Source organism: Alligator sinensis, unplaced genomic scaffold, assembly GCF_000455745.1.
Source record: "Alligator sinensis unplaced genomic scaffold, ASM45574v1 scaffold874_1, whole genome shotgun sequence".
Classification (NCBI taxonomy): domain Eukaryota; kingdom Metazoa; phylum Chordata; order Crocodylia; family Alligatoridae; genus Alligator; species Alligator sinensis.
Genome location: NW_005842302.1, coordinates 1,387,943 through 1,413,688, shown reverse-complemented (window position 1 = coordinate 1,413,688; position 25,746 = coordinate 1,387,943). Strand labels below are relative to the sequence as shown.

The following is a 25,746-nucleotide window of genomic DNA, read 5'->3' as shown; positions in this document are numbered from 1 at the left end:
CAGCCCCACAGACATGACTGTTTTAGAGTATTCATTCTTGAAAAAAGCCTGGTCTCTACAAACATGTAATCCCACCCACCTGGAATCACGTAACACCATAATACCCGTCGCAGCCAACCCCCACATGAACCAATCCCTGGAATGCTTCCAATAAATCCCTGTGACAACCTCCCTGTTGCACTTTTCCTGATACAGTCTTACAATGACAACCTCCAGTCCTTTGCAAGTACAAGTGTGCTGCCTCTTGTACGGCTGAATTTAAGGTACAAACCCATTCCTAAGAGCTGCCCCCAACTCGTGGAGAAGCTGAACTGCACAGGATCTCAGTTAGCCTACAGCACATCATTTCCCTCAGACAGGAGAAGCCTCCAGACTTCTACGACTTGCTCCTGGCTCTTCTCCAGCCCCTCCTGACAAAGCAATGGTAAATCAACCGCAGGGAACAATCTGCGCTGGCAGGGAGGGAAGGGACCAGATGGCCCTAGAGAAAACCCTTCTACCCTAACATCTAGGGATTGCTGACCTGAACAGGTGCAGGTGATATTTCTCTCTTATGAGAAAGGGAAGCAGCACAGGCTGCCTGTTAGCTTTTGTTAATGTCTGAGAGAGGCCTGCAGGAGTGTCTGCTATCGACATCAGTGCTTTTCCTTGTCTGTGTTCAGGCCAGCAACCTATGGCAAAGGCCTGGGGAAAGAGACTAGGTTTGAATGCAGCAGGGCAGAAGGGAGAAACTGTGTGAAACTGTGAAAATGTGTGAACTGAAATCAGGAGGCTGGCTTAGCAGCAGGGTGAGAGGCTGCACCACAGTAAGAACATAGGAACAGAAGAAGTGCCATCCTCGGTCAGAGCAACGGTCCATCTAGCTCAGGAGTCTATCTCCGACAGCGACAGAAATGGATGCTATAGACAGCGAGAACCATACAGAATTATTTCTAGAGTGATTTATCCCCTCTTCAGTACTCTCCCTGGCACCCACCATTATTGGCTTAGAGATGCCCGAGGAAACATCTCCAACCATTCTGTTGAAATGGTTTTCCATGGTTTTTGATTCCAGCCATGAATAGATCAATTGTCCATTAATTCATGCAGTCCCATTTTGAACCTGGCAATGCTATCTGCCTCCACCACCTCCTGTAGCAATGAAGTCCATAAGTTATCTGCATATTGTATAAAAATATTTTCTCTTATTAGTTTTAGACCTTTCACAGTGAGGTTTCAGCAGGTGCCCTCTAGTTCTAGTATCCTGTGACTTGGTGAACAGGGGCAGATCCAGAGGGGGTGAGATGGTGCTATCACACAAATACCTCTTTGCTACCAAGAGCTGTGATCTGGGTTGCTGGATACATGCACAGTGAGGCCTCTGCAGCCACTCCAGTCTCCTTTTCATATTCCTGGGAGTAACTGATGAGGGAAATCTGCAATGTTGTCAGAGAGAGGCAACTGAGGGAGCTCGATGCTTGGCAAGCCACTTTGCCAAGCTGACCTCATCTTTCATAATGCTTGTGATGCTCTGTGAGGCAAGGTTGGTGGGGATTAACCCTGTGCAGTGCTTTCAGGCCCAGCATTTAGCTAGAGTGCAAGTATTTTGATATCACTGTGACCGACAAACAGGAGGCACGTCAAAACAGCTTCCACACTTTTGTGTTCCAGGAGTTAAAGAAAAGATTCATTTGAGATCATCCCAAAGATGGGGTGAAGTAGGCCCTGGATAGGGCATCTGATATGAAACCAATGCTCTACTTGATCCTAGCAGAAAGGCCATTAAAAAGAAATCAGAAGAAACCGGCTGAAAGCAATTTATTGGTTTACAAAATGATGTATTACATGCGCCGTGGCTCCAGGTTTGCGGTAATTTAGGCTGGTATTGATTGAGGAGAGACTGGGACATATTCCACTGGCTTCTTAATTTCAGTCTGATTTGGCTGCAATTTGCAGTTGAGAAGCAAGTTTAATGAGATGAACACAAACCAAGCAATGATGCCCCCTGCCCAGCAGGAGCCAACAGTCCCCACTTTGAAAGCAGTGTGCAAATGACTTAGAAGGCAAAGCAGAGAAAACAAGATGGGTTGGTAACCGATAAAGTGGATCTGCGACACATTTGTGATAGGCGTCACCTGAATACATATTTGCTGCCTGCCCTACCCCCCAAGATATACGTGCTGTCTGTTTCCTTATATTATTGTGCTAATTTTGATTCAATTGGCACTGATTAGATAGCACAATAAAGCCCAAGTACACATGGACACTTACAAAGGCCTCTAATCACGTCATTACAGCCATGGGATGAGTTGGTAGAGCTCCAAATTATTAAAGTCATACATTACTGTCCTGGAGAATGGCATATCTGCCCTCAGGAAAGGGACAGGTGGTAAGTTAAGTGCCAGTCTACTGAACGTGCAAATGCATACTTGGTCTGTGGGATAGTGGTCATAGCACTCATCACACAGGGAGGGAAAAGATGCTGACTTTGGGAAGCAGGGTTTCTGCCATGACATCGTTATTTGGGTTGGGAGGAAGGGACAGCACTGCAGATCACCTCACTGGGTGGGTTTGTATGAGACAAAGTGAGCACCAGGGAGTTGGAAAGGCAAAAGTAGCTTTTTCCACCTTGCATCCTCCTTATCCTGGACTGTCAAGGGGCAAAATGGCTCCCAAGCTTGGCTTGAGAGACAGAGGGGTCTGCTCTCAGTTACTGTAGCCTTGCCAGAGGTGCCCCAGGTTCTGTGCCCTCGGCATGCCCCCTATAATGACGGTTTGGGAAAGGTAGCTCACAGCTATATTCAGTGGTGCTTGCTGAGCTTGGAAGGTTCTTACAGACCCTGCATGCCACAGCAGTTGAAGGGGGCTGTAGGAGGAAGTCAAATCCCTCCTCCTGGTCTGACTCCACCAGCACATATGCTTGGTGTCCTTTGTTATTAATGCATTAGCATAAAGTGATCACTCAAGTTCCACCTGCCTGCAGTGAGAAGAGAGGCTGAACAGGCCATGCAACTACTTTAAACTGACTTTTTCCTGTGTTCGCAAGCAAAATGAAGTGTGTTCCGCATGAATTCCAAGATTTCATCCGTTTAAAGAACAATGCTGTGTTGCATTCACAGACAGGCAGATTCACCTGTCATGGAATGTGTGGGAGAGGATGGACACAGTTCTTTGGGGAAACCGGTGCCGTTTGCCAGGGAAGGGCCCAGACATGATTCCTTTGCCAGCTGGGGCTAACTTGAGCCCCACGTACTGGTACTAATTGGCCCATCCTGCAGATCTCCCATGCCAAGGAAAGGATGGTTGCCTTACACCTTCATCGTGCACAAGTGCTCAACTGATATTGCCAGGGAAAGCCAGTCGCTCTGGGCAGGAGGGTGGAGGATCCTGCAATGGCGCCTTTCCAGGCACAGACTCCTGGGGAGGGGTAGCAACATGGCTCATCCACTGCCTCTCAAAATTTCTACAAGGCAGGAGAGCTACGAATCTCAGCTCCCAGAACAGAAATGGAATAAGACGCTTGGCACACGCTCATTGGCGCAGGTCAATACTGCCAGTGAGTCAGCTACGATGGTTGGCTTGATTCACAGACAGCTCATTCCCACCTAGCCCCTAGGTCTTGTTCCAAAAAATGAAGGGTGGAATTTGAATCACAGATTTCCTTTCACATGGCAGCACAGTGTGGCCACACTGCAACACCTGGAAGAAGTTTTTTTGTCTCTATCTGTGCCTTAGGGTAACTGATAGCCTGGACCACACAAAGAGACACCATCACAGGCAACCATATCCCTCCAGGTCCTATTATCTGTGAACCTCCTGCTGGATCTCTCTTGGATCATGCAGCACTGCCTACCTACAGCTTTCTAAGCCACAGGCTCTCTCACAAGCAGGAGGCTTGAGAGAGAGGGCACAGCCACTGTGGGTCACTTAGAGGCACAAATTTCATGAACATCTTACTGACAGCTGCCCTAAATGTCAGCAACAGCTCAGAGATCCCCTCCACTGTGCTCTTGTATTGATTGTGGAGGTCGCAAGGAAAGGTGCAAGTAAAAAAGATCTATTACCTGGCTTATGCCAGCAGTCAGGTGTTGGATAAAAATAGATGAGCCTGATCTTGTGTGAATCTTGAAAGCATGTGCTTTATAGCACTTCTTAGCCAGATGCTGGCAGAGAGAAAGGAGGAACCGAGGTGGCTGAGCCAATTAGTGTCTCAAAGCATTTTCCGGTGCGAAAGCTTTTCTGATCTCTAAACGCTTGTTCATTTCAGTTCTGTAATATTGCACTTGTGAGGCTCTTCACAGAAATGAGCAGGCTTTCACAGATAAAGGGAAAGGTGGCTTTTTGCTCCAGCAGGGTGCACTGGCGGACCTTCAGGCCTGCCGATCAAGCTGGCTGGAGCTCCTGAGACCACACAAAAGCTCATGCCAGGGTCTCCTTTCTCCTGATGACTCATACTTGCTCCCTAGGTGGGAAATCATTGGGAAGCTCAAAATGCAGCTCAGCATGAGTGAGTGTCTCTGGATTGGGCCACTTCATGGTAAAGGGTCACTTGTTCACTGATAGTCATATGAGCTCCTTGCTCTTGGTTCTCAGACAAGGGAGCGTGGTAGCAGAGCGGTTAGTGTCGCACTGGGGCTATGGAGGCATTTTCTTAAGCCCTGCCATGGACTCATGCTGAAGACCAGACCGCAAATGGGGACCCAGCCAGTTGTGTTGAGGAATCAAAGGCAGTCAGACATGGCGCTGACCACACCACTCCCTTGTGCTTCCCTAACTACAGAAACTGGTGTGCCTCAGTCATGCTGGCCCAAGGGCTGCTCTGCTTTGGAAAGCCTCTGACTTTGATTACTTCATGACAGGCAAAATTCAATCTCAAAGAAAAACCAAAGCAAACTGGTGGCTCTGGGCAAAACAGATGGCATGAGGCTCCCACAGAGAATCACTCCTGCCCTGAGCACACAGAAGTGCAGAGAAATCCATGCAGGAAGCCCAGCCCTCAGCTGCAGGGACTCCTCTCCATCACTAACAGGTTCTGAAATGAAATCCAGCTGCCTGCACATCTCCTTGCTTTGCTTCAACCCAGGAAGCAAGGAACTCAGAAGTTATTGGCAGTTTTAATTAAAGTCAGAGCACACCAGAATAGTGCAGTGCTTGTTCCAGACAAGACTGCAATAACCGTCGCTCATTAAACAGAGCAGCAATATTGTTCGCCAGAGACGAGGACATTAGCACAAATAATTGGCATTGCTCGGATGGGGAGCCTGTTCAGCCAAGAGGAGGATTGCAGGGATTGCTCCAAAGCCATAGGAAAATGGTTCTGGGCAAAGGCATCTGCTCTTGAAGAGAGGGCAGGGAGCAGAGCTCCTGGTGCAGAAGGGCAGGCAGCTCTCTTCTATAGCCAAAGACCCCAACGCAGCCCCTTCACTTCTAAGCATAGCCTCTTTGGGAGATGTGCTGAACTAGTGTGCTCTCCAGCTAGTCTGCCCCTGCCTCAGGAGCCCCCTGGAAGAACTGTCTCAGGGATCACAGAAACACAGAGAAGTAGGGCTGGAAGGGACCCCCAGAGGTCATCTCGTCCAACCTCCTGCCTGAGGCAGGATCATTCCTATCCAAACCATCCTGTACAATACATAATCTAACTCTACATAAGTCTACCACCAACCCTGACACAACATAGACCTACCACCCTAACCTGCCACAGGTAAAGCAGGGGAAACATGGAAGTTGACATCCTGCTTCTATGAAATGTTGTCAATATGTGCTTAAGAGATCCCAAGTAAAGGGCTATGCCCCCTGCTACAGAGAAAGGCAAAAACCCCACAGTTCATAACAATCTGACCATGGGGTAAACTTTCTTCCTAACCCCAAGCATGGTGATCCATCTGATCCTGAGTGGAAGGGCAAAACCCTTTCTGGCTTTGCTGCCAGCAGGAGCACTGGCACACCCCAATCAAGTCCCCAGCCTTGGCTGTAGCCAACACCCAATGCCTCTGAGGGAGGCTTAAAAACACCCTGACACATGTAGCAGAAAGGTGAGGTGGGGGCAACCAGCAAGACTCAGAAACATGGGAAATGCCCATAGCAGAACATAGGCCTAGCAATGCTAGATCATCCCCAACCAGTGGCTGTCTAACCTCTTCTTGAGCACCTCCAGTGATAGAGACTACACTTTCTCGAGGCAGTCTGTTCCACTGCCTCACTTCTAACAGTGAAGAAGTTTTTTTCTGGATATCCAATCCAAATTTACTTTGCTTCAACTTCAAGACATTGGTCCATTTCTTCATCTCTGGAGCAAGAAAGAAAAGGTGCTTTCCCTTTTCTTTATGGCAGCCCTTCAAGTATTTGAAGACTGCTATCATGTCCCCTCTTAAGAATCTTTTCTGCAAGCTGAACGTGCCTATGTTGTATGACTTGCCTTCCAAGCCTTTTATCATCTTTGCTGCCTGCTTCTGGACCCTCTCCAACTTCTCCACATCCATTTTAAATGTGAATCCCAGAACTTCACACAGTATTTCAAATGAGGCTTAACCAGTACTGAGTAGTGAGGCATTATCACCTCCTGTGTCTTGCACCTAATGCTTCTATTGATGCATCCCAAAACTGCATTCACCATTTGTGCGGCTGCATCATCTTGCAGACTCGTATTGTGTCTGTGGTCTACCAAGACTCCCAAATTCTTTCTCATAGTGCTGCCATCCAGCCTGGGATCCCTCATTTTATATTTGTGTTTATTATTATTCCTCCCAACTTGTAGCATTTTGCATTTGTCCACGTTGAACTTCATCCTGTTAACTCTAGCCCAGCTTTCCAATTTGTTGAGATCTTTCTGAATTGTGCTCACAACCTCCAATGTGATTGCAATCCTCCTTAGTTTTGTGTCACCTGCAGACTTGCTCAAGACACTTTTTATACCAGCATCCAAAGTGTTAATAAACACATTAAACAGTACCTGGTCCACAGGACAGACCCTGTGGGACTCATAGGCAGAGGGAGAAAAAATGATTTTGGTGTGCATGTGCCCTGCCCCCAGCAGGCAAGTCTTTGGGAAAGGGGCAGGGGAGGGGAAAGGGTTGTGGGGTGGGGGCAGGGGAGAAAGGGAGTGAGGCTGGGACGGGGGCAGGCCCTGCACAGCCAAGGTGGGGTGCAGGAGGGAGCTGCAAGTGGCTCGTCTGGGGGGGCGGGCAGCACGGGGAGAGGGTGGTGGCTCCCACAGCTGCACACACCCCAGGAGGCACGGGGGGCGTGTGCCCAGGATCTGCACGTGGTGAGGAGGGCTACCACTGCAGACTGGGCCTGGGGCTGCGCTGAGCTCTTCTTGATGGGATGGTTGGGCCACGCTGTGCTCGGGGTGGGTAGCTGCAGTACTGGGAGTGGAGACTGGGGGGGCTACGGCAAATTTTGGGGTGGCTGCAGCCCCCCCCATAGCCCTCCACTCAGTGCTGCCTCGCGCAGATCCAGGGCACACCCCCCATGCTTTACAGGGTGCGTGTAGGAGCAGAAGCCATGCCCCCCCCAGACAAGCTGCTCACGGCTCAGGTCTGTGCCCGCGTGTAGGGCCTGCCCCAGCCCCACTCCCTCCCTCATCGCTGCCTGCATGCACTTCCCCACTCCTACTGCAGCTGCTGTCCTGCATTTGGGGGTCTAATCCCCATTAGCCCCTCCCTTCGGCCGCCTATGCTGGGACTCCACCCAAAATCTTCTGCCATCCTGATGTGGACCTGTTAATAATAACCCTTGCTTGTGGATATTGAGCCAGTTATCTATCCACCCTGTAGTAGTTTTATCTGACCCAAATTCCTCCAATTTGTTATGAGAAGGCTGTGTGGGACCTTGTCAAAAGCCTTGCTGAAGTCCAGATACCTATATCCACAGCATCTCCTTTATCCACCCAAGTAGTCACTTTGTCCAAGAAGAAGATAAGGTTTGTTTGACATGATTTGTTTTTCATACATCCACGCTGGCTGCTTGTGATCAGCCTTCCCTCCTCCAGGTGCTAGCAAATGGCCTTCCTTAGGATATGCTCCCATAACTTCCCAGGTATTGAGATGATCTAGTTAATCATTACTATGTTGTGGGGTAGGGCAAATGTGTATTCAGGAGATGCGCCATCACAAATGCATCACAGACCCATTTTATTAGTGGCCAACACATCTTGTTTTCTCTGCTTTGCCTTCTAAGTCATTTGCATGCTGCTTTCAGAGTGGGTACTCCTGGCTCCCGCTGGGCAGGGGGCATCACTACTTGGTTTGTGTTCATCTCATTAAACCTCCTTCTCAACTGCAAATTGCAGCCAAACCAGACTGAAATTAAGAAGCCAGTGGAATATGTCCCAGTCTCTCCTCAATCAATACCAGCCTAAATTACTGCAAACCTGGAGCCACAGCACATGTAATATGTAATTTTAACTGCATAAATTGCTTGTGATGTGGACACATCACACACACCATTACCAGGGAGCTGACAAGTAGCCCAATAAAAGGTTCCACCTGTGAGCATAATCTCAATCCAATTTACAACAAGATTTTTGCATCTCAAGCCCAAGGGGATGTAGCAGATTGGGGGCTCTGCTCTAGTTGTACCTTTACAATTCTTTGGGAGAGGGGTATTTTGTGGAGGTGTTGACATGGTGCTTGCTTGCTTTGATGTTTCTTGAGACTGGGTGTAGTTTGATCAAGAAGCCAGTCAGGTTCTCTGCAGCAATATCAGCCAATTAATTGGTAAGGACAAGCAGATGAGTATGGGCTTGATGAGCTACACTGGTGGAAGAACCTTTCAGGAGAGGTACCACTGATGCAATGAACCAGGATAGCTGGGTAGGACTGATCTTTCCTTCGGTTTGCTCAAAAATCTACAAGACAGGTGGAGATAACCTAGACAGCTCAGTGAGCTGAGTGGGACAAATTTATCCTTGGTGTGACTGACCAAAGTCAGTGAAGTTACCTCCAGAGTTGCTTTTATATCTTTATATTAACTAGCAAAGATGGATCTAAAACCTAGTGTTTTCAAAGCTGGCATTAGTATGAGATTGCAAGAACAGAGCAGATATGCCTTGCAGGGACCATAAATAAAGCTGTGTTGCACCATTGTTAATAAAGCATCTTCCATTTGTGCCCACAATATCCCTGTTCTCAATGCATTTTACTTGCCAAATCTTGATTTTCCTGTTACTGCCTTAAAGAGGAAGCTTTTGGAATGACTATTTTTGGACTGAGCAGTCAAGCATTTGATTTGAAAAGGGTGGTAGCATGGGAAAAGGCCTTCTTTTTAATAAAAGATATAAAACCAGACATATTGACTTCAGTGGAGCTCTCCCAGCTTGGACCAGCTGTGGCTCTGGTCCAGAATAAATAAGCCCTATGCACCTTCCCACCAGTTGAAGAGTTTGACTACACTTTCAAAAGAAGTGCTGAAATAGGACCTGGCTGGTTCAACACTGAGAAGTGTAGTACTCCATTTGGGGAGGAAAAATCCTTAAACTTACAGGGTTGGTGGCACTACACTAGCTAGCACCACATCTGAAAACGACCTAGGGATCATAATTGACCATAAAATGAATGAGCTACCAGTGTGATGCTACAGTTAGCAGAACAAACAATATGCTGACATGCATCAAACGATGCATCTCAAGCAAAACTAAGGAAGTTATTCTCCCGCTCTACTAAGCATTGTTGAGGCTGCAGCTGGAGTACTGGTTCCAGTTTTGGGTGCCACACTGCAAGAAAGATGTGGAGAAACTTAAGAGAGTCCAAAGAAGAGCCACTCATATGATTAGAGGCCTGAACAGCAAGCCATACGAGGGTAGCCTGACAGATATGGGATTGTTCAGCCTAGAAAAGAGAAGACTTCAGGGGGATTTGGTAGCTGCTTACAAATATATCAGGGGAGAGCATCAGGAGGTAGGCAAACAATTATTCACCAAAGTGCCCCAGGGGAAAACCAGGAGCAACGGTCATAAACTCCTAGAAGAAGGTTTCAGACTGCATATAAGGAAAAACTTAATGGTTTGTGTGGTCAGACTGAAATAGACTCCCAGCGTGGGTTGGTATAGGCACCTACCCTGGAGATGTTCAAAAGGAGACTGGATGCGCACCTTGCTGGGAGTATTTGACCCCAACAGTCTTTCCTGCCCAGAGCAAGGAGGCTGGACCCTATGATCTCATGAGGTGCCTTCCAGCACTAAACTCCTGTGAATCTGTGGAAGATGTATTTACCTGATGTTTACCTTGATGGGTCAGTGGGTGGGAAACTGGCTGCAGTGTAGGACCCAGAGAGTTCTCATGAACGGATCTGTCATCCTGGCAAGAAGTGGCCAGTGGTGTCCGTCAGGGGGCCGTGCTTGGACCGGTGCTTTTCAACATCTATATCAATGATTTGGATGGGGGAGTGAAAAGCTCACTGGCCAAGTTCACAGATGACACCAAGTTATCGGGCAGTGTGGTCGCGCCTGAAGATAGGTTGCAGTTACGGGCGGGCCTGGACAGGCTCGAGAACTGAGCAGACCGGAACCAGATGAAGTTTAACATTTCCAAGTGTAAGGCGCTCCATCTGGGGGCAAACAACTCACAACATACATACAGGCTCGGTGGTGACAGCTTGACTTGCACCACGGACGAAAGGGACCTAGGGGTAATGATCAACCATCACACGAATATGAGCCATCAGTGCAATGCAGTGGCCAGCAGGGCAAACAACACGCTGGCATGAATCAACTGATGCATCTCGTGTAAAACTAAGGAAGTGATACTCCTGCTGTACTCAGCACTGGTGGGACCACAGTTGGAGTACTGCGTCCAGTTCTGGGTGCTGCACTTCAACAAGGATGTGGAAAGGCTTGAGAGGGTCCAGAGAAGAGCCACCCATATGATCAGGGACTTGCAAGGCAAGCCATACGAGGAAAGGCTGAGGGACTTAGGCCTCTTTAGCCTAAAGAAAAGAAGGCTAAGTGGGGACTTGACAGCAGCTTACTGCTATATCAGAGGGGTGTATCAGGAGCTTGGTGAACAACTGTTCACTAGGGCACTCCTGGGGAAGACCAGGACCAATGGATATAAACTCCTGGAAGGCTGCTTCAGGCTTAATACCAGGAAAAACTCCTTCACAGTCAGGGTGGTCCAGACTGTGGAATAAACTCCCTCCAGAGGTGGAGCAGTCACCTACCCTGGCAGTTTTTAAGAGGAGACTGGACAGTCACCTCACTGGGGGTCACTTGACCCCAGTTGTCTTCCTGCCTAGAGCGGGGGGGCTGGATCCAATGATCTGTGAGCTCCCTTCCAGCCCCTTACAATCTATGGATCTATGATGTGTTTACCCAATGTTAAGAAAACTCATCTGAACAATGCTGAGGACATGTTGTTCAGACTCTGCTCATCTTTATGAAAATATTGTTGCTGAAAGACTGTGTGAATCCACAGCTCAAAGCTGGATGGTGCATTAAAATAAAGATGCCTTTAGGCATGGCTTTATGAATTTTAGAGGAGTGCTGGATCTATCTTCAGGCAGGGGGTAAGGTTTTTGAGTCACAATAAGCATAATTTGAATCTGCTGATCATTTTTACTCACAATTATCTTTTTTAGTAGGTGCTTTTTTGCATATCTGTTCAATTGCATTCAGTTGTTTTTGCTAGCACTTTATGACTGCTGGGTGATGATCTTTGAAGCAGGGCTTTGACAGTCACTCTGTGTACAAAAGACAAAGGTATATTTCAAAATGAGGCCAGGGAACAATTGTATCAGCACTGACCAATCAAACTGCAAACTGTATTAGCTTTTTCCAAATGGATCGGAAATGAGGGAATAAAAAGTGTGCGTCTTTCAACAAAATAATTGTGCTGCAATGAGACTGCTCTCCTGCATTCTGAAGGGAAACTACTTCTAACAAACGCTTAAATGACTTGAGCTGCAAAGTGAGGAACCAAGTTTTCACCCCAAATGTGGGTTTTGGAATCAGCCCATTTAGAAAGAGAAATGCAAGCTACAATGCTCAGAAGCAGTTTGGGATTTTCTCAAAATCTGGAAGCACCCAGACCAAGGCTCTGGATTCAGTTGGATCAGAGAATGCTTTAGTCCCTCTTTGAGCTTTTCATCCTGGTTCTCGTATTAATACACATCAGCTCAGAATCTGGGCACCTCTCCTGATGGGGGAACAATGAATTACAAAGACTACAGCCCCATAGAAAAGGATTGCAATAAAGTCTGTTCCTGAAAAACAGAGATTAGGGGTATTTTAGCAAGGACAAACAATCCTGGGTCTGTTTCTCCCATATTCAGGTCAGCTCTATATATGGCTCCATTGACTTGGCTTGGCATTTTCAGGTTTATCAGCTGTGCCGATGCACTTTCTAGCATTTCAGATTTCTTCTTCATTTGTACTAAAAATAATGAGAAACTATCAACCTCCAGAAAGGTGGGTCAAGTTGGAAGAATGGAGATGACAGCAGTGGTGTGGAAGGGAGATGCTATTGCAGAGGTGAGATAGGGCAGCAGAATCAGACCACATCAGCAAATCCATTTGCTCATTCTCATTGTAGCTACAATTTCCATCTGGCTTATTTTAATGGGAGAAGTTTGTAAGGGCTGAAGGTACATAGGCGCCTACTGTCAATGGTATTTGGGTATCTTTACAAAACTCCCTATTAAGCCTGGTCTCACAGTCCTATTGCTTCTCTGTACCACCCCCAATGTTTATGTCAAGTCTTTCTATCACTTGTTTTGGCCACACCAGAGAGTACCAGCATTTCATGGTTTTCACTGAACACCCATTAGATTGGAAATGTGCCTTGAAGTCACAGACTTCAGGTGCTTGTGTTATTCAGCTTATCAAAGTGGGGGGTAAAGGTGTCTTGATCATAGTCTGGAGAACAACACTTAGATAATGAGCTCTTCAGTCTCTCAGACACAGACATAATTAGATCCAATAACTGAAAGCCACACTTAGGCAAATTCACACAAATTATTACCTGTGAGGGTAATTAGAGGAAGACTTTACTTGGGGCTGCAGGGGATGACTTTACTCTGGGCTCCACCCCCCACAGGTTTTAAATTTAGATTGGATTTTTCTCAAAAGACTATTTGCCACTTGAAACAGGACTTAATTGAGGGAAGTCCCAGGGCCTGTGGAATACAGGGTATCAGACAAGATGATCTCTTCTGACCTACCAACCTAGAAGTCTGGCTAAAATCTCCTCCCTGCCTAATTGCTAATTTTCCCTCAGCTCTCAGTGCCATGCTTTCCCCTGCAAACCTGTTTCTGTTTTAGTCCCATTCATAATTCATGTCTTTTTCCCTGTGTCATCCACAAGGGAGGCATGTTACTAGCCACACACAAGGGTATTGCATCTTGACACTAGCATTGCTGGGGAGAGGGGGTGACTAGGGCAGCAGTCAGTGCATGTAACTGCATGTGTGTGTTTGCATTGCTCGCTCCTCTAAATAATTTGTCCTTTCTCGTTGTGCTTTTATCTGCCCCGGGACTTGCCCTTTTGGGGCTGAGTTCTGTGGGGCATGTGCCCCATTGTGCTCTTAATTAGGGAAAATGCCATGACCATAAAGCAAGCTCAGCGTTTCCTCAATGGCACCAAAGTGATGATGCACATCGCACTCTGGTCAGCTGCATTAAATCCTTCTGCTCTGGTTGGCTGCCTACTGCTCTGGCCTGCTAACAGATGGCTGACTCCACACTAGACCTGAATGGCCATACCTATCCCTTGACCTTACTGATCCCTCATGGCAGGGCAAACTAGACCAGAATAAGGATACTCATGAGTAAAAAAAACCCAGCTGAATTAGGCCCTACTGCGACTGCCGGGAACATGGTGTTCTCTTCTGGGCGAACTGGACAGATGAACGAGACAGACGAACTGGAACAAGTCCAAAGAGAAGCACCGGAGATGACTGGCACCGAGCATGAGGGGAGAACGAACTAAAAACACAGGGCTTGGCAGAGCTGTCCAAGGCTGGATCCTGTGCACAAGTCAAGAGAGGATCTAAGTGCTGGGAGCAACAGGCTCTGATTAGGAGTAACGAAACTGGACCAGAAAAAACATTTGTGTGTATCCTGTGGGGCCAGGATGGACTAGAAGAACTCATAGACCCTTCCCATTTCCGACTCCCCTGCTTCTGCCCTAGCAGCAGGCCTGCCTTGCACAGCAAGAGTGAGGGAAGTAGACTTGAGCCTACAGAGCCTCCTACTCCCTGCTGGGATAGATGCTGTCTGCACGTAGCCGAAAGCTGTGCTGGGCACCTTTGATGGTGCAGTGCATTGCTAAAGCACAGCCTGCTTGTCCTCCATTATCTTTAGCAGAGCTGCTTCCCCTGGGATAGGCTTTGACTTGGCATTATTCAGCCTAAGGATTTCTATTTCTGCAGAAAGGGAATCCCCGCAATGGAGCAGATGTTTATGGTGAGGGCTGAACAAATACTAGACAACCCCTGCCCCAGAGAGGTTACTATAGTAATTGCCATTTAGCACAGGGGTCAAAGATCCAGCCTGTGGGCTAGATCCAGCCTGTAAAGCTACATCATCCAGCCCCCCATGCTAGTCCCAGGAGGGGCCAGTCCAGGACCCTCCCCCTCTCCTCATGCCAGATCCAGCATCCACCCCATCTGCTCTGGCCAGTTCAAGACATGAGCCACATGCATGTGGCACAGTCTCGGACTGGCCACAGCAGATGGTGGATTCAGTATGGAGGGTATCGAGGGGAGTGCACTGTGAAGCCTGTCCAACCAGTCTGGGACCTGTGCTGCATGCAACATCCACCCCAAACCAGCTGGGGTGGGTGCCACATGAGGCTCACATCCTGGTCCATGTGCAGTGCAGTCCCAAACCAGCTGGAGCAAGTGCTGCAGGTATTGGATCTGTCATGCAGGGGTGGGGGGGTCTATGAGCCCAATTCAGCCCATGGGGCCAGCCCTGCACTGTTCTACAGCCTGTGGACTGGTCCCCACAGAGCCAGATAAGTTTCACACCCCTAATTTAACACATTGAATCTCATTCCCCTACTGCCAACAGGGACTAAAAGCATGTCTCCTCAGACCATTCATGGGGCTCTAATAGCCTTTGGGGTGCCTCTTCCTCCAAAGAGAGACCCCTTTGAAGGGAAGTCTCCTAGACAGTTATAGACCAGAGGACTTCCAGCAGTGTGTCTCCAATGGAGGAATTGTCAGGCTTGGGGTCAGAGCTGCCAAGGAGGCTCGGGGATACTGTAAATGCCCCAGCCTCTGCTGGTCCCCCATGATCTGAGAACAGACTCGTCACTTCTGCTTTCCTGATATGATCCTGACTCTGAATCTGTCTCTGATCTCCCACATCCCCACAAAAACCTCACTGAGCCCTCAGGAAATTGCCTTTGTCTCCCTGAGCTGGGGAGCAGGCAATTTAGTGACAGGACCCCCTGCCAAGACATGGGGGCAGGCTGGAGCGGTGAAATACAGTGGCCTGCTACACTCTGCTCCCCCAGACTGTGCAGCATGAGCTCTCCCGTGAGGGACCCTGTGCTATAGCCAGCTTGCTGGTGTGATGCTCATCTCACCTCTGCTCACTATAACCATCACCAATGGCCAAATTCCTCCTTCACTGAAACCAAAGTGCCTTTCACTGCACTGGGCTTGCTGGTCTGTGGATAGACCTGGACCCACCTGAAAGTACAGGTGAAACCCTCGCAGACTTGTACTTCTGCATGACGATACTTTGGATGCCTCAAAGCTCCTCCTCAGCTTTCAGTGGCGGCAGGATCAGGTCCCAGTTTGGCAGCTGCCCTTGCAGCTGAGGGCATCATGTGCTTTGAACCCCACAGAGGGGGCATCCCACAGAAGGGCTGTCTCCGATTTGGGAGCGTGGCTGCCTCTGCTCTGCTGCAGGATGTGCCAGGGAGCTCTGTAAACAGCCCTGCTGACAGCATGCACATTAAACAGTTGATCATACCAATTATTCTGTTAGCCCTTCACGAAGGGGGGAATAAATGGTCCACACTGAAGGCGTGAATCAAAATAAGGATGTTTCATCCACCTGCAGCTGCTCCTGGCTTTCCCTCTCCCATGGTGCCTCCCACTGCCTCATTCTTTTGATCAGGCAGGTCAGTGGGGCTTTACTCATGGCCAACATGAGTGGTCCATAACCAAGCACCACTCTGAATTCATGCAGGCTCACTGATGCACTCTGTGGTCAATCAGCCCAAATCCTGCCCCAATCCCCTGCCTTTGCTCTTCTAATCCACTCTGACTCTCACATCGTGACACACGTGGATCCCATGGGGAGGGTAGCAGCTGTGAGGGCTTAAATCCAAATAATGTGGGGAGTTTAAGGACCAGACAAGCATCTGAAACTATCTGCCTAATGTGTGAACAACATCATTTTCCTTTCAAATACTGCCTTGCCCTTGAGCAGCTGCACAGGTTTTCTCAGCACTTCAAAAAAACCAAGCTAAAACTCAGCATGAAAACTTAAGCTAAAACAAGTACAATTTGTCAGACAAGTGACAAAACACTGTGAAGTGGCCCTGGCTTGAGAGGATCTTCAAAGCCCAACCCATTCAGGTGTCCCAAGAGCTCCATAATAGTGCTACACTGAGCCTTTGAGTTTTGAAGAGCAAATGTTTTGTTAATGTGGAGTCAGCTGCCACAGGGAGCCCAAGTCCAGCTGAATCCTGGTATGAGATGGGCATGTTCACAAGGAAAGTTACCTGGATGTCTCGGTTCTGCAAGATCCATCTGGCATCCTGGTCCCCTGTGTAGAGCCTGGCACGTCCTCCTAGTTTCTATAGAAGGATTTGGGTGTCTCCTGATCCTGACTTCCCGTCTCTGCCCTGACTGCCCAGAGCTGCTGTTCTCTCCAACCTATTCCAATGGGCCTGCCGAACAGTGATTGGTAGTATTTGCAGGCTTGAGCCAGAAGTGATTTCCCTTGGACAACAATCATAGGAGCACCTGCAGAGAACTGCTTATAGTATAAGCTCTTCATGCCAGGGACCACATATTTGGGCAGTTCTGGGTAATGTGGGGCCTCTGAAGGACACGCTTGGAAATCTGGTGGTCTCACCAGATGACAAAGCTAACCTATTTAACAATTTCTTTGCCTCCATTTTTCTGAGCAGGGACCAGGTCATCCCCCCGCACCGGGATTCCTGATGGTCCCAGGGGAGGTGCAGCCAGGCCCAAGGTCAGTGAGGACCTAGTCAGGGAACTTCTGGAGGGACTGGACATGTTCAAATCAACAGGTCCTGACGATCTCCACCCCAGAGTGCTGAAGGAATTAGCAGAGGTCATTGCGGGACCCCTGGCACAGCTTGACAAGCGCTCACGGTGTTCTGGAGAGGTGCCAGAGGACTGGAAAAGGGCCAATGTGGTCCCCATTTTCAAAAAAGAGAGGAAGGAGGACCCAGGAAATTATAGACCTGTTAGTCTTACCTTGGTCCTGGGGAAGCTCTTTGAGAAAATTATCCAGGAGCACATCTGCGAGGGGCAAGCAGGGGAGTGTATGCTTAGGGGCAACCAACATGGGTTCATTCGAGGCAGGTCCTGTCAGACCAACCTGGTGGCCTTCTACGACCAGGTCACAAAAGCCTTGGACGCAGGTGTTGCGGTGGACGTAGTCTTTCTAGACTTTAGGAAGTCCTTCGACACTGTCTCTCACCGCATTTTCATTAAAAAATTAGGAGATTGTGGTGTCGATGCCTACACAGTCAGATGGGTGGCCAACTGGCTGGAGGGCCGCACCCAGAGAGGGGTGGTGGACAAGTCATTTTCGACCTGGAGGGATGTGGGCAGTGGGGTTCCCCAGGGCTCGGTCCTCAGGCCCACACTGTTCAACATCTTCATCAGCGACTTGGACGAGGGGATGAAAAGCACCTTGTTCAAATTCGTGGATGACACTAAAATGTGGGGAGAAGTGGGCATGCTAGAAGGTAGGGACAGGCTGCAATTGAATCTGGATAGGTTACAGGGGTGGGGGATGAGAATAGGATGGGATTCAATACTGACAAGTGCAAGGTACTGCACCTACGGAGGAAGAACCAGTAGCATACCTACTGGCTGGGGAACTCCCCTCTCATCAGCACAGAGGCAGAAAAGGATCTTGGAGTCATTATAGACTCCAAGATGAACATAGGCCACCAATGTGGGGACACAGTCAGGAAGGCTAACTGCACCTTGTCATGCATCCGCAGATGCATCTCAAGCAGGTCCAAGGTGATCCTCCCCCTCTATGCAACATTGGTCAGGCCGCAATTGGAGTACTGCATCCAGTTCTGGAGGCTGCACTTCAGGAGGGATGTGGACAACATGAAGAGGGTCCAGAGGAGGGCCACTCGCATGATCAGGGGTCAGCAGGGCAGGCCATATGAGGAGAGGCTAGGGGACCTGAATCTGTTCAGCCTCCACAAGAGAAGGCTGAGAGGGGATCTGGTGGTGTCTATAAACTGGCCAAGGGAGGACCAGCAGGCAACGAGAGAATTCCTGTTCCCCCGAGCACTACCGGGAGTTACAAGGAATAACAGCCATAAGTTGACTGAGAGTAGATTCATGCTAGATATCAGGAGGCACTACTTCACAGTCAGGGTGGCTAGGATCTGGAACCAACTTCCAAGGAAAGTGGTGCTCGCTTCTACCCTGGGGGTCTTCAAAAGGAGGCTAGATAGACACCTAGCCAGGGTCGTTTGACCCCAGCATCCTTTCCTACCCATGGCAGGGGGTCAGACTTGATGATCTGCTTAGGTCCCTTCTGACCCTACCAACTATGAAACTATGAGCATATGATGAGCTGTAACTAAGTGTAAAAGAAAGCTGACAGGGAGGGCAATGAGCGGCTCCAGGAATTGCTAAGCCTCTGCAAAGTGACACCTTTTCAGCTGTGATGCTGCTGTTGTCATGCAGAATCAGGGAGCCAGCCCAAGAGGAGCGGTACTGGCAAAGGTCCATGTTTAGCATTCTGCAGCACTGTTGCCTGCCAAGGGTTAAACTGGACCACAAGTTCTGTCAGTGCCAGGCAAAATGAAGCAGTCCTTACTCAAGCAAAGCATAGCTCCCCCACTTGAATTTACTAGGCAAAATGACAGAGAAGAGTTTAGGATCTGGACCTGTGGACTGTGCAGCGTCACTGCCACCTCCCTGCTTGGAGGGAGCTGGCATCCCCACTCCAGGTACACCAGCTGCCTGCAAAGGGGCAGATTGCCTGTGCAAAGTCAAAACCTGCTGCAGTCTGCACAGGCCCCCCCAAGCAGCCCTGCACCAAGGGTGAACGGGGCAGCAGGGTCCAATGGTGAAGAAATCATGCAGTGCTGCCTTTCACAAAGGGTGGCTTCTGCTGTGTGGGTGAGATCAATGCTTGGTACACATGCCCCATGATCTTCCTGTTCAGCCCTGCTGGCTAACACCTAGAAAATGCAGCCTTACAACTAAGGCCTGATCCAAAGTCCATGGAAGGCAACAGGAATTTTATGTGAACGAGGAAAGCAAACTGGGGTCAAATTCAAAAGACATCCTCTAAGCTTCCTCTGCTGCTTACAGTCAGCTGATGAACACTGGGCTCTTCTCAGCCTCTCCTACAGCAAAACAACCAGCAGGCTGAGCAAAGCTTTCCAGCACTGCCCACTCCATGTACCTGATAGGTCTCCACTATCCTGAGTGACCCCTTCTCTTTACTGATGTCCAGTGAGCCCTTGCTGGGTCCAGGCAGAAGTGCTGATCAGAGGCATAGGCCAACCCCAATCACGGCCAGCGACAGCCAGCATGGAGTTGACAATCTGAGAACAGAAAGCTGAGCTAGGAATATGGTCAGCTAGTCAACAAGGGCAGTACCCAGGTTCAGGTGCCCACCATTAACCAGCATCTCCACTGGCTGCTGGAAGGGGAGTCTGAATTGCTGGACAAGCCAGGAGGTCATTGCCCATCTCAATCACCCAAAAGACTCAAGTCCAATGATTTATTCCCTACTGACAGCATCACAGAAGAAGCCCTCTAGGGTGAGGAAAACTCCTTTCCTTGACATGACAACATGACAGGAGAAGGAATCCAGACATGAAGACCTTGTGCAGCCTCCTGCTTATCCAATGTGGCCAGAATGACTGTAAGGAAACAAGATGGGAGCTCTAACCAACCTCAAAGTTGATACAAGATCAAACTCAACCCTGAACCAGGTGAGACTAGTGTTGGGCAGTGCTGCCAGATGGCTGGGAGAAGCAGCTGGAGGCTAGGGCTAGCAGTGGCATTAGCATTAACCTTGGTTTGCCCATCCTGGGTCAAAGAAGCTTGAAGAATTTCTGGACTCTCTGTGGTTCCCATCTTGAACCTGCTCCAGTGAGCAGGCTTGTAGGGTGATGAGACCTGCTGGGAAATCCCAAAGTGGCTGCGGTACAAAAGCAGAGCTGCATCTGAGAGCCAAACGTGTGATACACCAGACGCAGATGCAATCACAGAGGGCTTTGTTGACAGGGTTTAATGACAACTGAGTTGCTGGTAACAACATGCTGCTACTGAGTCAATCTTCCAGATCCCTGTGAATCTCAGTCACTCATCAAATCCTCCAGTTCAAGTGCTTGACCTGCTGGCTGGCTTTGAGAAGAGACCCCTCTGCTATGTTTGTGGCCCCACAACACTGCTCATGTCCTGGTTGTGCCATGGCCATAGACAAGGGGTGAGGAGCTGCTGGTGCAGGCTGAGCAGCAGGTGTGGCAGGAGGCCAGAAGCCAACCTGTGCATTGAGCTGCCTCAAGATGGAGGCTATGATGAGTTACAATGAAGAGTTGCTGTTCACACGTTGGAAGGCTGACCATAGCTGCTCCCTTGCAAATCACTTCTTCTGTCTCTCCTTCTGAAGGGTGGCCGCGTAATTCTGCAACCGGCTCCAGCATCCCGGCATCTGCTGGCTGAGCTCCAGCAAGTGCTCTCGTCTAACGCAGAGAAGAACCCAGCCATTAGAGTGGCCCCTGTCACCACCTCAAACCTCATTCCCCAGCTGACCTGGGCATAGCTAGCTTTCTGTGGCTCCATAGAATCAGTTCAGAATAGATCTGTGTGAATGAAATACCCGCTTCCAAAACACACGTGTTCAAAGATGTATATCACCATGCAGAGAACCCTCACAGACCATTTAGGGCACACAAACATCTGGGCTCTTATGGGCTAGAAAATGAGCTACAGCCTCTACATTTGTTCTCACACAGTTGTGTGCACAGTGCATACAGTCAAGTTCTTGTGTGCATGCCCAGCAGGGACTTTTCAGGTGCATAGAGAAAGGCCAGTGTGTGTTTATCCAGAATCTTATCCCTCTAAACTAAGGTTGGTGGCATAAGCTCTGAATAAGAGAGCACTCTGAGGGAGCGTGGGGGGGGGAGGTATTCCTGCCTCCCCAGTTTTTATAGTATAAGGATGGTATGAGAATCTCATTCTCAGGGCAGATCTGTGAACTTTCAAGAGAGGAACACAGGCAGCGATATGAGATGAGCACCTCTCTGTCTACAGCCAGCCAGCCAGAGCCCTGGTTCGGTACTGGAAGCAGAGGAGAGTTGGGGAACGCTGTTATTTCATAGATTTCATAGGCATTAGAGCTGGAAGGGACTTCGGAAGATCAAGTCCAGCCCTTTGCCCCAGGGGTGGGAAGTCAGCAGGGATCACAGGATCCCAGCAAGATAAACACCCAAATGTCTCTTGAAGGCGTTCAAAGTAGGTGCTTGAACCACCTCTTACAGCAGTCTATTCCAGACCTTGGGGGCTCGGACAGTAAAAGTAAAGAAGTTCTTCCTTATGTCCAGCCTGAAACGGTCATGGAGGAATTTGTGACCGTTCGATCTCGTCATAGGTAATAAGTAGTCCATGAGGCCCTTCCCACAGCCACCTGCTGTGCTTCAAACTCCCAAGCTATGGGCCCACTGCATCACTGGAAGATTTCCTTGTACCTCAGATCAGACCATAGGTTTCCCAAAGTAACAGCGCAAGGAACAACAATAAGAGATACTACATTGCCACCTAGTGACAGCACAAGGCAAGTCCACTTGCCAGGCACAGGTTATGCTGTGTGTGGTCCAATAGCTCCCACTACATGTGTTAAATAAAATATAGCCATGGGACTATAAGTGGGAGGAAAGGGAATCATTTACAGATCCAAGCTCATCCTAGCCATAGCTGGAGCAGCATTTCCATCCTGAGGTGGCACAAGGAACTGCCCTAATGTGAGTACAAGCAAAGCTCCAGCTTCCAACCCTCCAGACTTCCCTTTCAACCTCACCTGTTGCGCAGGAAAATGTCACATCTCTTGTCCCATGGCAGGTGCTGCAGGGATTCCGGGGGAGACTCCAGTTTCTTTGGGAAAACATCCCTGAGTGGGTGGGAATTGAAGTCAAAGAGGAAGATGGAGCTTTGATTGTCTTTGGCCTGTGACACAGCATCTGCCCGCTGCTGCTCTTGCCCTGGAAGGCAGAGACGAGAGGGCAAGGAGGGTTACCTTCCTGTGTGGCATATTCTGCAGCCTTACTATGCATGGAACAATGAGCCAAGGCTGCCACTGCTGCATTGGGCAATTTACCCTGTCCTGACAGCTGCTCTGAAAAAGTTATTCAAACAGGAGAGATGAGAACAGCCTCAGATGAGTCTGCTTTGTGCCACGACCACCACGATTGAAAAACAGGCTTCAGTTCCCAGCAGGCCACTAAGTCAGAGAAACATGCATGGCCAGGGCTTGGTGAGAAATCTGTCAGCATAGATCTTACAGCAGTGGGGCTCCAGAGCATGTGTTAGAGGCTAGTGCAGGGCTGGCGGGGCACAGAGCACTCCTTGCTCCCTGCTGCTACATCTCTCTAGAGAAACTACTAATACAGCAGGACTTTCTGAGGAGGGCTCTATCAGTAGGCAACTGCTGTAGGTGCTGAAGTGGGAGAGAGCTGCAGCAGGGAGTGGCAAACAGGTAGGGAAGAGGAACAAGTGGTGGGCATGGAGGGGAGGGTCTATGAGACACTCTCCTAAGTAGCAGGTGGCTTGCGCTCTGAGTAAGGCTGAGAACCCCTGCACCAGCCAGCTGGGAAGGATACAAGCACTCAGTCAGTTCCAAACTCCAGTCTGGGGTTGACATCTCCAGCAGCCCCCTCTCCTGTGTGCCCAAGGACAGACTGCAGGCAAAGAAGGAAGCAGCCAGACTTCTGAGCCACTCACTTTGATTAGAGCCCAGCAGTGAGGCTTCAGGCTTTAAGTCCTTGTGCACTCCAGCAGAGGGGGCAGAGACTGCCCACACCACTCTCTGCATGCAGAGACAGCAGCACACAGACATCACACACAAACACTGACCGACCTTGAAGTTCCAGGTTGGCTGCATGACTGCAGGATCTGCTGCAAGAAGGCTGAGCAGATCCTTTCTCCTCCTGAGGAACCACCAGCTTGACAAGCAATAGAGACCAAGAGTCCCCTTTCCATTCCCACATCCACCAAGTTAACTGCCCGCACCTGTGCCCTTCTGTGTCACAACCCCTACCTTGGAGGAGCAGGCGCTGGTTCTCAGTATCCAAGGCAAACACTGGCTGCCAGGGGGATGCTACTGTGTAAGAGGGTGGGGTAACCAAGTGGCAAATGGTCTGCAGCGTGACTGTGTCTATCAGGGACACTGTGCCGTCCCGGGAGAACACCAGCAGCTGAAATAGCAAAGGGACACTTAAAACAGTGCACAAGATGGCTGACTGGAGCTGGCAGGCTCCTCCTACTAGGCCAGGCATTGAAGTGAGAGTCCCAGAACTCATAGGAAGGACAGATACTTCCAGGGCTCCTACCCCAGCCCCAGCAAGGGATGAAACTATGCATATCAGCACTGAGCTGTGGGGGAGGCCAAGCCTGGAGCAAAAGGAGTGCTGCTGGTCAGGATAGAGGTGGGCGACAGAGCAGCCTGGAACTAGCTTGCTCAATGCCTGCTGACTAATGGCTAACTCTAGGTAGGTGCTTTTCACCCATTATTTTCCTAAGGATTGAACTCTCAAGGCTGCTTTGCCTGTTTCCAAGCATCTGTCCATCTCTGCTGGTTACACAGCTCTGGTCTCTGGCTCCAGTTTATAACTGTCTGGGGTTGTGTTTTCCATCTCTCTGCACCAGGGATCTTCCAGCAGTGAGACTGTTCTGTTCTGATCATCCCTCTCGTCTCAGTCCCAGGTACCACAGGTCTAGCTGCTCAGCTCACTCCTCTCTGCACATTAGCCTAACCATGGCTCTGACCCCAGGCCCTATTGTACATTTACGCTCTTCAGAGAACCTTGGCAGGGGCTTGCAAACTCACTGTGCCATTGAAGGTGAGAAGGGGTGTCACTGTGTTGATGGTCTGACCTGGATCCTGCGGCCTGTAAAATAAGTGTGAGCTTCTGATGTAGGCTCAGCATTTTAATGAGGCACAGTGACAGCAGTAGCAGTAGGACATGGCATAGGGGCACACATGGGGCTCATGCCATGCTACTGATACCAACAAAGCAGAGTGCATTTGAACCCCTCTACAGTCTGTGCCTGGATGCCTCTGCCATGGCTGGGTGCAGAAGTGCAGCCCCTTGTGAGTATACCTGTCCACTAAGGAGAGCAGTAACAGAACCATGAAACTGATACTGCTCCCCAACCTCAGACTGGCTGGTGGCCAACACCCCGGGGCTCTGGCAGAGAGTGCAGGAAACTCCACCCCTGCTTCCAGTTGCAAGTTCTTTTGGGAAGGAGAGGGGGAGGAAGTAGTGAGGAGAGCACAACTGGGTGGGAATCAGCTCTAGATCAAACCAGCCCAGAAGACAGCCATGCTAGTGGCTCCGTAAGCTTGTGTCACTGCCCGTGACGATGAGGAGATGCCCCCAGTCTGGCCTCATGCTGGCACTGGGACCACTGGCTGCTCTAGCTGATTTTCTGTCACTGATAACAGCAAATTCCTGTGGGCAGTTGGAGAAGTCTCCCCCTCCAGGTGAGAGGAACTCACTGGGAACTGCACATTGTTCAGATGACACAGGATACCTGGCCTTTGGACAGCTGTCAAGGGAACAAGGGGGGCCCACCTCACCTGCCTGCCAGGAGCACTGTGTTGGACTGTCCAGTCCATGATGCTGCTACCAGATGGAGAGATCCATCCACACACAATGCTAGGAGCTGCACTTTGGGGTGGGAAGGGTCTCCACTAGGGCAGAGCCCCTGGTCCTTGGGGGCAGCAGGACTCGGCAGGAAGTGGATGCTGCGGATCAGGCATCCCTCAGGGAGGGCAGTTACACCTAGGGGGCTTCCTGGGGAGAAACAAGCATCACATGACTAGTAACAATAAGCAGCTTGTTAACACAGGGGCTGGCAATGGAAATGGCCTCTATCCAAGGGGATCAGCCCCACTCCTATGAGCTGGGCCAAGCCCATTCCTCCTAGCTACAGTTCAGTATGAAACAGCTGCTATCTTCTCAGCCGTGGCCTACACAGGTGCCACCGTGGAGGGTACCACCTCTGACTCGTCTGGGACGGTCCCTGTATCGCAGCAGGTGACTCAGCCCCCAGTGTCATCCAACATGGTAATCCCACAACATGGTGACATTGCAACAGCCCCAGAGATGTTCTGGTGTGTGATGTCCACCTGAGGGAACATTGTGTGGACATTAGGTTGAGGCGGGGGATCACCCCAGCTGTTGCAATTCACACCCAAGAAATGCACACCAACTTTGTGGGTACTCTAGTTGCAATGTTTTCTTAGATGATAGTTTAGTCCCAACTGGAGCAGCTCAGGATGTGTAGCACAATCCAGTCCATTACTCAGCTAAGGCCACATGGGAGGTTTTGACCATCCATACCAGGAAACTG

At 49.6% G+C, this 25,746-nt stretch overlaps 1 protein-coding gene across 5 annotated transcripts in view; it reads right to left on the bottom strand.

Annotated features, from left to right (window-relative positions):
- Positions 1 to 10,313: 10,313 nt before the first annotated feature.
- The window catches only part of WDR93 (WD repeat domain 93), a 26,974-nt gene continuing 11,541 nt past the window's right edge, over positions 10,314 to 25,746 (bottom strand). Inside the window, exons 13-18 of one of the 5 annotated variants that reach the window (XM_025209669.1) lie at positions 24,971 to 25,187; positions 24,218 to 24,278; positions 23,429 to 23,585; positions 22,193 to 22,373; positions 11,539 to 11,655; positions 10,314 to 10,337 (exon numbers count right to left, since the gene is read on the bottom strand). In XM_025209669.1, coding sequence (XP_025065454.1) covers positions 11,577 to 11,655; positions 22,193 to 22,373; positions 23,429 to 23,585; positions 24,218 to 24,278; positions 24,971 to 25,187 — 695 coding nt within the window. In that variant the 3' untranslated portion in view covers positions 10,314 to 10,337; positions 11,539 to 11,576. Of the gene's footprint in view, positions 10,338 to 11,538; positions 11,656 to 20,344; positions 20,859 to 22,192; positions 22,374 to 23,428; positions 23,586 to 24,217; positions 24,279 to 24,970; positions 25,188 to 25,746 lie in introns of those variants that run through there. The other 4 variants (XR_003095147.1, XM_025209670.1, XM_025209668.1 and 1 more) reach the window with 4 other exon arrangements.